The sequence below is a fragment of the Sphaeramia orbicularis genome, chromosome 9 (genome assembly GCF_902148855.1).
Source record: "Sphaeramia orbicularis chromosome 9, fSphaOr1.1, whole genome shotgun sequence".
Lineage (NCBI taxonomy): Eukaryota > Metazoa > Chordata > Actinopteri > Kurtiformes > Apogonidae > Sphaeramia > Sphaeramia orbicularis.
The window spans coordinates 7,919,631-7,932,201 of NC_043965.1; the positions used below are offsets into that span (position 1 = coordinate 7,919,631).

General features: G+C 37.5%; 1 protein-coding gene across 1 annotated transcript in view; it reads right to left on the reverse strand.

Moving 5' to 3' along the window:
- The window catches only part of cacna1ba (calcium channel, voltage-dependent, N type, alpha 1B subunit, a), a 243,832-nt gene that overhangs the window by 158,193 nt on the left and 73,068 nt on the right, over positions 1–12,571 (reverse strand). Inside the window, exon 4 of the mRNA XM_030143711.1 lies at positions 5,781–5,872. Coding sequence (XP_029999571.1) covers positions 5,781–5,872 — 92 coding nt within the window. The remainder of the gene's footprint in view (positions 1–5,780; positions 5,873–12,571) is intronic.

Consider the following 12,571-nt stretch of genomic DNA (forward strand, 5'->3'; position numbering starts at 1 on the left):
GTATGTATGTATGTGTATGTGAAGATGAGAAGTGAGGTTAACTGATCCAAGGGACTTGATTTATCATATATTATGCTGATAGGAGGCTAAACGATAGACTGTTTTGTGGAGAAGGGGTGGGATTAAATAAGTTATACTTCCTCCCACTTCTTTTTCAAATATGCAAATGAGGTCATACTTGGTTTTCATGTATATGTACAGGTTTTTGTTTGTTTTGTTTTCTTATAATCTGTTTCATTTGTAAAGATTAAGTGGGATTAGTTCGTTTTGTTGCATATTCGAAATAAATAAATGAACTAAACTAAATGTATGTTTTTTATAGACGTGAAGTCTTGCCCATTATAAATAAATGGGAGAAGAAAAAAGATTTTAAAAATTCCAAAAAAATTTAAATTCTGACCTACTTTTCCCAGAATGTAATGACATCTACAGGGTGTCCCATAAGTCTCCATACATAGGAAAAATAAACGTTTCTTGACATAAACCATTTTTATTTATATAACATGCTCTATATGACTGCCATTTTGTCAGGAACACATTTCAATGCGTGTCCTCCACTGCTGAAGAACTATAAAGAAGAAATATAAAGAAATACATGTTAGAACCATATGTATTATGTCTCCTATGTATGGAGACTTATGGGACAACCTGTATTCTGCATCACTGGCAATCTATAAACCAAATTTGGAAGGAATTCACCCAATAGTTTTGATGCTACAGACATTTGAAATTTCACACATTGTAAGTAAAAAGGGGAAAAATGGTTTTAAAAATTCACTGAAAATGTGAACTTTGACCTACTGTTCCCAAAATGTAATGAGATCTATTCTGGGTCACTGGCAATATATAATATATATAGATTCTGTTGGGTTTCTGTAAATTGGCTTAGAGTCTGGTTTTGACCAACTCTATGTATAAAGTGTCATGAGATAACTTTTTTGTTGTGATCTGGCGCTATATAAATAAAATTTGAATGATTGAGTGATTTGATTGGTTTTCCCCTGTAAGTCGCTTTGGAAAAAAGCATCTGCCAAATACATAAACATAAACCAAATTTGATATGAATTCAACCAATAGTTTTGCTGCTAAATTGTTAACAAACAAACACAAACTGAACAAAAAACAATATCCCTTGCCTCCCCTTCGGGGGGCGGGGAAAATATAGTAGCAGTGAAAAATGTGTCATTTATACTGTCACTATAAAGCAGCTGTTCCTAAACCTTCTCAGCTTCCGACACAAAAACTGTTTTTCTTGTCACTTCTGGATGTAAATTTGCAAAAGTACGTCTTCACTTTCTATAATGTTGACATTTTTACGGACTCTTCTACATCCAAAACAATTAAATTAAGTGCATAGTTTTGTCAGGGTCTGTCTTTTATGGTGTTATATAATTTTTACGTCATTTTTGTCTTGTTGTGTCTTTTATATTGTTACTATTTTTAGTGTCATTTTTATTGCTTCTTTTACACCGTTTCAATCATGAATAAGATCTCATATTGCACCCATTTACTTTATTTTTAATTCAATGTGTATGTAGTCAAAAAGGAAATCAACAAAATAAACACTACATCATTAAATTGGAGATTATATGTGTTTTTGTCTTGATTTTAAAAACACATACAACTGTGTGGTTGCTACCATTTTCATTGCAGTCCAAAATTCAGGCTTTAAAATGGAAAGAAACAGTCATTTTAATTGATTGTGATACATCTATTTCTGCTGCAACATATTTTTTCGCATCACTTCACTCCACTTAAGATCACTCTTTCTATTGGTTTTGGTGTTTGATCCGAGATAAAAACACATATTAGTCATTGGATTAAAGCTCTGGCCTGGTTGTTTCACACTTAATTTTACTAACAACAAAAAGATAAATCCATATGGACTGAAGAGAAACTCATTTATTGAATCCATCTGCATCTGTGAGCCTGCATTTTAATGTCTCTAATGTACCAGTTGAAAAGAAATAATGAGGGATGGTGAAAATATTCGGCAAATTAAAACAGAGCATCATTTTAGGAGTAATGTTGATATAAATAAAGCAAAACAAAGAGTGTTTAGTTGCTACTGGGACCGAAAATAACCGAATAGCTTTAACTTTTAATAAGAACTGGTAAAATATATAGAGAAGAAAACAAACAACAGCAGAGATATTACATTTTGTTCCTACAAAGACACTCTGGCAGATTGATAAGTATTTCAACTTCAGAGTCCAAAAACCAGCATAGACCGTTTCATTTCTGGTAAAGAGTGATGATGTATTTTGTGGGCGGGGCCAAACTGGTGGCAGAAAGTGACAGTTGTAGTGTCAAGAGTACATGGAAGCTGGTGTCAGGAGCGCAAAAATCAGGAGAGAAACAGAGTAATGGAAGATACAGAGGGCTTCTTTGATCATTTTAATGGTTTGTCAATGAGAGTCAAGGTGTTTGACACAGATAAGTTGAGATTTCCTGATCCATACTCACTGTCGGTTCAGTGGATCCCAGAGCCAACGAAATGGCCGAAGCTACAGTTGTGGACATCTGTTTAAATCTTTTTGAAAAACCCAGCGTTTACACAAAAGAAAAGCTCAAGGCAGACAAACCCCTCAATGCCTATAACTCTGTACTTGATTTGTCTGATGGTTTTTGTGTGTTGAGGACCGATGTGCTGCCTAGTCAGCGACAAAGTGTGTCTTCAACAGCGGTATTTGGTAAAAGTGAAGGTTACTTTTTTTTGCATTTCTATTCTGACAATTTACAGCACAATAATATATTTTACCTCCTCTTTTCTCCAGTGGCATGCAGTCAGAGGAGGCAGGGGAGACAGAGCCTCCCTTGTCAATCTTGAAAAGAAAAAAAACTTGACTATAAAATATAATAAATGTTGATAGTTGTCAGCTGGTATGTCCTGTAAACTCATTTTCCGTTCGAATCCAATATTGTTATTTTTTTATTTTTTGTCAATTAGAAAAGCAGAATTTTCGCATGCTCCGTTCAAATACAGGGAGGAGATGCGCCGTGAGGCAGCGCTGTGCTGTGCCTCCAGGAGAACTGTCTCCTCCCCTCATGAACTCTGCTGGTACCCGATGAAAATATTGTGTCGCTGTCCCTCTGTATATCGCAGTTAAAATGCTTTCAAACACTGATTATATGCTCTATCCTTCCATAATCTGCATAACGTATGGAATGCATTTCTGTAATGTGTTTAGGCTCGCAGATTAATCATAAAACCGCAGTGAAAAAGTCACTAGGGGAGGCAAACAGTACTCCTGCCTCATGATAGATGGCGCCTGTGTGTCAACAGATTCATGCGCTTATAATCTTCTTCGTTCTTTTTTATACACTTTAATTCATCTCATCAAAAATGGAGGATTACATTTCTGAGCTGAGAATGGATGGATTTCATGTACAAATAAAGGTAAGACCATAAACTTTTTTTTATTTTTAGTTTGAAATGGCTCCTTTTGAAGGTTTCCTGTTGAGTTCCTGCCAGTCTACCTATGCTGACTTGATGCAGAGCCCATATACCCAGGCCGTTCCTTTTGCTCACTCTCTATTCCAGTTTCTCAGGCCACCATATATTTGTAGATCTGGCTCTGAAAGTCAGTGCCTCCCCAACCATGAACCCCACTGCACGTCACTGCTTTTCTCTCTATTCCAAACCTGGGCATTGTACGGCCCTATAGCTGACCCTGACCGGCCCACATGAGGTCATTGCCAAATTAAAAGCTAATGCAAGTATATATCATTGTAGATCACAGGTGTCAAACATGTGGCCCAGGGGCCAAATCCGGCCCGCCAAAGGGTCCAGTCCGGCCCTCGGGATGAATTTGTGAAATGCAAAAATGACACTAAGATGTTAACAATCATTTTCATTTAGGTTCCACATTTAGACCAATTCAGTTTCAGCTGGATCATAGTAACTTATAAATACTCACAACTCCAAATTTTTCTCTTTGTAAATGTTTTCATGTATTTACACTAAAAGTACAATTTTGCAAAAATATCTGAATAACCTGAACAAATATGAACAACCTGAAATGTCTTAAGAGAAGTGCAATTTTAATATTCCACCTGTTACTAAATGTTTTGTGTATCTGTAGATCCACTGTGATTTATTAGTTATAATGTACATGTGTAAACGATAAACTGAGGCAGAATATTGTTAAAATTACATATTTTTTTCAGTTTGTTCATATTATTCACATTGTTTGAAAGGATATTTTGTAGATGCAAACATTTTCATAATGTAATTTTACTTTGTTCACTCTAAAACATAGAGAAAAGTTTGGAGCTGACATATTTTATATATTATTATATTATAATTTTAATGGTCCGGACCACTTCAGATCAAATTTAGCTGAATGTGGCCCCTGAACTAAAATAAGTTTGACACCCCTGTTGTAGATGCAACCAATTCAACAGCGCTGCTTTTATTTTGAAGGATCTACTAAATTAACTTTTTTTCATACGTACTTTCTGTACTTAACATAAGGCTTATGCACTGATTGGTTAGTTATTCAGTTTCAGCCTATGAAGATGTCAGCTAATGCCAAGAAAAAAGAAAGACTGAGTCAGATTGCAGAGTTTTTAACAAGACATGGACTTCTATGTGTTTCTTCACTGAAGTCACAGGTAAAGGAACAGAAAAAGAACTGAGATATGCAAACAAACAAAGCTGAACGCATTTACTGTTTTTCATGTAGAGCAGTGGTTCCCAACCTTTTTTGCCTCGTGACCCCATTTTAACATCACATATTTCTGGCGACCTCAGACATTCAAAACAGAGACTTTTTTTTTTGCTAAATTTTATTTGTTTTTGATCATGTAATAGTTTGCTACACTATGTTGCAAATAAACGTTAATTTTAGATGACATTTCAGCAATATAATGTATATTATTATGGATGGAGGCAGAAAAGCCAGGTGTAGATTACTGCACAAAGTGAGAATTTTATTTTCCTTGGTCTGGATATATACAGCTTAGATTTACAAGGCTGACAATTAATACTGAACAAACAAGAACTCAAACTATGAATTATGAAAGAGCTGCAGCATCTGAAACTGACCACAATGAACATTTGACAGATAAACAGAACCACAGTGCTTCAGTGTCAGACTCACAGTTTGTCATGTCTTTTATGGATTGGGATTGTGTCTCTCAACACACCATATATTTTTTATTAGTAAGATTTTATTTTATTATTATCAATTACTAGAAATTTCAGGCACCCCCATTTGAATTCCAGGCGATCTCACGTAGGGTCCCGACCCCAAGGTTGAAAAACACTGATGTAGAGTTAATGTGGAGCTGGTTTTGCACATTTGGTTGCACATTATGTTTTTGTGAATATGCACGTAGTAGTTGTATTCTTACAGAGCCACATTTCCATTGTTTCATTTACTGTTTTTATAGAGATATATATTGAGCAGAGCTGCTGGTGTACTGGTCCGGCCCTTAAAAAGTGTCAAACTTTCTCATGTGGCCCAATAAGAAAATTAATTCCCCACCCCTGCTCTATTCTCTCCGATGACTCAATTTACCTCCGTTGATATACAGTGTTTTTCTGCCACCAAATTGCGCGCACAACTGCGGTGACGTAGACCGTAATGTCGACACCAAAGTAGTTTGTTAGACCAGACCCTGACTTTACAACGATAAAAAATACAATACGCAAAGAACACTAAACAGTGGATTGCTGCAGAGAAATGACACCGTGTTGGAAACATAACATCCATTTCATAGCTGTTCAACTGTTGGTTCATTGATGAAAAACACTGTATTAAATGCAGACTTACTGGGAATTCCAGAGACTAGCTTTAGCGGCCGCAGAACTCTCACCGCTCTCAGTGTTCGCAGGTCGAAATCAGCCCCAACGGTCGCCAGGATCCTACAAAAACACAACAATAGCACGGAGTCAACACACAGGTAGAGGAAACAGCTGCCTCCCAATAGTCACTGGGTCTCAAATTAAAACACATGGGCAGGAACAGTCAGTACAGCTGCTGCATGTAGCGCTTTAGACATTAGCTTATCATGGTGTTTTTATTGAGACTGATATAAAAACAGCAAATTAATGCAGACAATGGGGTCAATAATACTATAACTAGAGCTGTGCAGGTGACTTTCATTTATATCATTTATAAGGCACCAGATAATGTGGAAAAAAGGAAATTAAACATATCTTTTGCTTTACATTCAAATGCATGCACTGCCCTACATCAGGTGATGCAGAGTGAAAAAACATAAAACGCAGACAAACGGTTCCATCCTGGGACCACACAGCCAGGTTTTTAACTGATTAATGCCCATGATATATAGTTTGTGTGCTGTATATCTAGATTCCTCACTTTCTCAACTGGGGTGGTGACCTAAAAACACTTGAAGGTATCCTCAACGGGGATCCTTTAAATGCATAACATTAACTATTTAATATATTTAAATCAATTTTGTAGAAGTGTACATTGCGCTTCAAAAAGTTAATCAACATTATCTTTTTAATTTTTCTGCATTATTACAACTATTTGAATATTTTATCAACTTACAATCTCTCGCTCTCTTTTAAATAGAATGTGTTATGATAATATCATCAAATGCTTTATTAAATCTATTTCTAGTTTTTACGTATCACATACATTCTACCTGCTACCTGTAGTTCACCCTCTTTTTCCTCTGGTTAATTTAAAGAGTTCTTTAGATGACGGGTATGTTTCTTGGGCAATATGTTTCTTCCTCATTAAACAAAAAGGAAGACTAGTTTTTAATTAAACTGCTCAAATGTGTCTGGTGTTCCCTCCTGTTAAAAAAGAAACATGTCACCCAGTGTAATGACAAGGCTCAGTAATTTGTTTTTAATTATTTTGAGACAATGGAAAAACTCTACGGCAGATGAATAAGTATAAAATCAGGTTACAAACACATGGACAATGTCATTATTTATTCCAGAGGTTGCTGACAAGAAGAAAAGAATGGTTTTAAAACATGACAATATGCATGTAAAAATAAAGATGAGCTTTACATGAACAAATATCTGCCTTTGTGAACATCTATATGTAGCATCTGGGGGGGGGGGGGGGGGGGGGGGGTCAAAACTCGTTTTAGTTCCGAGGCCACATACAGACCAATATGATCTCAACAGGGCCGGATCAGTAGCATGATAACCTATAAATAATATCAACTCCAAACTTTTATCTATGTTTTAGGGTGAAAAAATTAAAATAAAGGTAAAATTTTAAAAAAAATTATATTATGAAGATGTTTATATCTACAAACTATCCTTTAACAAATATGACTAACATGAATAACCTGCAATTTCTTTAGCAAAATAAGTATAATTTTAACAATATTCTGCCTCAGTTTGTCACTTACACATGTTCATCGCAACTTACAGATCACAGTGGATCTACAAATACACAAAACATTTAATAACAGGTAGAATATTGGTAAAATTACACTTACGTTTATTAGGACACTTCAGACAAACAAACATTTCCTTGAAATGCCTTAAAAAAAAAACCATACTTTTATTTAATTTTACATTTTTACACTAAAACAAAGAGACAGTTTTGGGGTTGTCATTAGTTCTAGGTTATTGTGATAATATTTTACTGGTCTGACCCATTTTAGATCATACTGGTCTGTATGTGGCACCTGAAGTAAAATGATTTTGACACCATTGATTGTTAATATCTTCAGTGTAAATTTTGCACTTCTGAAATTCATTCCATGGGCCGGATTGGACCCTTTGGTGGGCCGGTTTTGGCCCACGGGCCGTATGTTTGACACCTGTGATTTAGAGGATGGATACTGTGAGTGTATCTTGAATGTATTTGCTTATTGTTGTAATGCAGTAGTGATTTATTTCATTTCCGTTGAATCCGAACACATCTGGATAATGACTTACTGTCTAAAAATCTATATGAACTTGGCTATTAGGATTATATATGACACGAGGAACTTTTCATTCATCATCTGAATGTTTTCAGTGAGTGCTAGAACAGAGCGTCACTGCTACAGCCGTCCTGATGCAGTATATGCATCAGTCAGGACGCGCCACATGTGGAATAAGAATGAGCCACATGGCAGCGTGTTGGTATGCAGAGCGCTCTACAGCAGCGAGGAGGAGAAGGCGAAGGGAGGACAGCGGTTTCAGAATGTAAACGTTAATCATTCCCAGCAGAACTTCTTCAGCAGCTTGACGTGATACTTCCAGCTAAGCTGCTACACACCAATAACTCCCTGCGTCTGTTCGCCCCTGGGGGGGTTTCTGAATGCTCAAGACAGTTCTGCCTAAAATCTATCAGTCCTCACACTGCACATCATCTGCCTGTCTGCAGCCATGATGCACAGAGACCAGAGATTTCACTTTTCGTAACACTATAATAGAAACAGACAGGCTTTATTTTCAGGCTTTCGTACTGCATTCATGAATCATTACAATCAAAAAAGTAAAGTGTTAATACTTGTCAGTCTTTTAAAGTGGCCTTTCTCTCGGGTTGAGGTTCAGAAGTGGGTCATTGATTCAGAACAAGTGGAGGAAACTTAAAAGACAGTTTCTAGAATATATATACATTTTCATGCCATTTCATGCATTTTACTCAAAAGCAGCTCTACAATAGGTTACACTGTGGTCAGAGTCGCTCATAACTGGATGTGTAAATCATGTGACCATCTCCTGTCACCTGAGGACATGCTATGAGCTGTTATAAAATAGAATATATTATTCATGTGGTTTTAGTTATTGTCTGAAAACACGAAGCAGCAGAGCAACAACAACCTACTGAAGCCTAGTTCAACAACAACTTAACGTTTGCTTATTTTTAGTTAGTCACTTATTTATCCCAATGAAAAAAGGTATGTACAGTTCTGTGCAAAAGTCTTAGTCTATTTAGCTTTGTCAATTTAAAGGATTGAAATCAACATGCAGTCGCAGAAAAAATGATTAGACCATCAAAAGTCATCAGAAACAATGGTTATGCAATCAAGTACTAACTCGTGTGTATCATGTGACTAAAACAGACAGAAAACATGGACTGTCTAAAAACACTGTTTTTGTCAGTATAGTGCCACAGATACTGATGTAAGAGTTCAAGTGATTTTACTTATTTTGAAGAAAAACATGGAAAATGGTTAGATATCAGCTCTTAAATTAAACTCTTATGAGCTTTTTTTTTTTTTTTTGTTATCGTTATATTTGTCCAAACAAATGTACCTTCAGTTGTACCAGGCATTAAAATGAACAAGAAACTGAAGAAAACAGAGGTGGTCTAATAATTTTTTTCGCAACTGTACATATTTATTTCTCATTCTCTTTTCTTCAGATACGACAAGAAAATATATGGAATATATGCATAGTCTTAAAAGACACAGAAAAACTGAACTAAATGTGTTTTAAAGGTTAAAGTGACAAATTAGTGTGACCTCAGACCCCATGACAAGAAGCAGCACAAACAATTAGAAACATTTGACAAGACTTGAATGAAACCTGGTATAAAAGAACAGAAAATTAATGCAATAAATTTGAACAAAAGGGTTACAGACATCTTACGTGGAAAGGGAGGTCACACTATATACAACAGGGGTCTCAAACTCAGATCCTCGAGGGCCGGTATCCTGCATGTTTTAGTAGTTTCCCTCTTCCAGCACACCTGACAGTCGTTATCAGGCTTCTGCAGAGCTTGATGGTAGGCTTATCATTTGAATCAGGTGTGTTGGAAGAGGGATACATCTAAAACATGCAGGATAGTGGCCCTCGAGGACCGGAGTTTGAGACCCCTGATATACAACCACTTTGTTTTATAGAAGCTGTTTTTCCTGTTGTTCATACTTCACATATATCAGGTTGGATGTAAATGTAAAGACAAATTCATATGTGTGGTCATTAGAACTTTACTAAACCAACAATCATCATGTTGGACCACAACTTTAGACACATATGTAGCTATATTTCCTGTATTTTCTTGTTGTGAAGAAAAGAGAATGAGAAATAAATATGTATGCTCATTTCAACACTGCAAAAACAACAAAACTGAAGGTGGTCTAAGACCTTTGCACAGCACTGTATATAATTAAAAATGTGACTTTTTAGGTTTATTTACAGCAGGCTGGGGCACCGATGGGGGGGGGGGGGGTGAACATGACAAATTCATGGTGCCCATAGAGCAGTGGAGGGGGTCTAATGGATACAGGCTAGAAGTTGTAAAAATGTCATGCAAGATCTGCTGTATCAGAGGCATAGAAGTCAGGAGCCTGATATTGAAAGCATGTTAAGTTTCAGCTTCAGACTACCTCATTAATCCCCGAAGGGCAATGGAGTTCACAGTTACCCTACCTCATTGGACGTCCAAAATGCACAGCCCCACTACTCCTGAACTTCAGGTGGGTCCTTTATTTCCTGTCTTTCATTTTTTGACACACTGATTAATCCAGGTGTGTCTGCTACTTCTTGTTGTGACTGATTAATTAGGTACACCTGGATTAATCAGTGTGTCCAGTAAGGAAAGACAGGAAATAAAGGACCCACCTGAAGTTCAGGAAGTAGTGGGGCTGTGCATAGAGCCCATTAAGGACAAACAAACAAATGCAAAACATCCGTAGCAGCATATGACGGTCACATACACACATAGATAGATAGATAGATACTTTATTGATCCTTTGCAGGAAATTGCTTTGTTACAACAGCAGCAGTACAAGAAGAAAAACACTCTGACCCATTGCATGAACATCCCACAAACAGTCATCAATGGAACAAATAAATAATAAACAGAATAGAAGATATATATATCTATATATTTCTATATATATATGTACAATACAAGTACTGTATATAATACAATATATTCACCTGTCAGTACCCATAGAACTGTTTCATGCTAGCGTAAGTGACCTTATGTACACATACAGACAACCCCCCTTGCCCCTCCCCCCATCCCTCGCTCTGACAGATCGACAAGATACTGAATTTTATGAAAAGGTCCACAATGTTTACCTTTCACGGGGCTCACAATTGGTAGTGATGCCTCTGACAGCAGGGGTCACCAGCCCTGGTCTTCGAGGGCTACTATCTTGCATGTTTTATGTTTCCCTCTCCCAACACACCTGACAGTCGTTATCAGGCTTCTGCAGAGCTTGATGATAGGCTTATCATTTGAATCAGGTGTGTTGGAAGAGGGATACATCTAAAACAGGGGGTGAAATATCTAAAACATGCAGGATAGTAGGGTTGGTGACCCCTGATTTACAGGGTTCTCTGTCTTCACGGCACATGGGTGGGAGGTTTGGGGGTCTTCTCTCAGTAAATTATGACATTTTCAATAAAAAAAATATATAGTTTGTCAGTATTTTAGACCACTATCGTTCCCATATCCATGTATAAACCTTTGGGAAACAGAAAGAAATCCACCATTAGATCTAGTAAAAGCCATTTAGTTGATGTTCTCCGTGATGATTTAAGGTTCATTTAGTTTAGGTGGTGTCCAAAATGGCTAATGTACTTCACCTTTGCTTCACAATATTAGGAAAAAGACTGAATTTATGATTTGGTGCCTGTAAATTTTATGTACCATATGCAGTTGCTATGCATCGTCCTTTTGTAGTGCACAGACTTACATAGAGTTGCATTGTGTGGAATCAAATCACACATCACAATAGGAGTGAATGTGTAGTTTGTGCATGTGTCCCTTTAATGCGTCAGATCATTGGCAGTGCATGTGTGTTACATCAGATACACATGGCCAGTCTTCAGAAAAAAAAAAAAGAAAAGCAGCCTCTCCTTGTAGTTAATTACTGTAGAAGCCATCCATAATGAATTGGCACAAGTTCAGTTCCTTCAGATAACAGGGTGTGCATGTCGAAAATGCAGGGGTGGGAGGGGCAGGGTGGGATTAAACAGGACTGAGGAGGGGGGTTTGGGAGAGTAACCTGTGGAGAAAACAGGAAGGAATGAAGAAAGGAGGAAGAAGAGGGAGAAGCTGCTGGAAGGATGAGGGTGGTAATGATGGAGGAAGAGGAGGAGCAGCAGCTGAGGATGGAGGGGGTGGAGTCAGTGTGGGGGTGGGGAGAAGAGGTAGCAGAAGACACAGAGGGTGGATGGAGATGCGGTAACACAGTCTGTTTGATCAGAGTGGTGTGTTCTCCCTCCGGCTGCTGCTGGTCCACAGAGAACCAGAAGCACCGCTCTGCTCTGTGTTTACAGCCGCTACACATGGAGAGTACTACACACACACACACACACACACACACACACACACACACACTAAGGCCTGGCAATATGCAAATATGAGCTGCTATTAATAGTCTGGAATAAGCACGTTACTGTACACAGAGTAAAACAAATGCACAAGATAAAAGAACAACACAACTTTTGCTTTTCTCAAACTCATCATCACATGTCATGAGGGAGCAGAAGCTGAAATGTATACGTACATGTAGCACCAAAGTCAAACTATACCACAGGTGTCAAACATGCGGCCTGGGGGCCAAATCCAACCCGCCAAAGGGTCCAGTCTGGCCCTTTGGATGAATGTGTGAAATGCAAAAATAGATATTAGAATTTTAGTTCCGGTTCCACATTCAGACCAATTCAATCTCC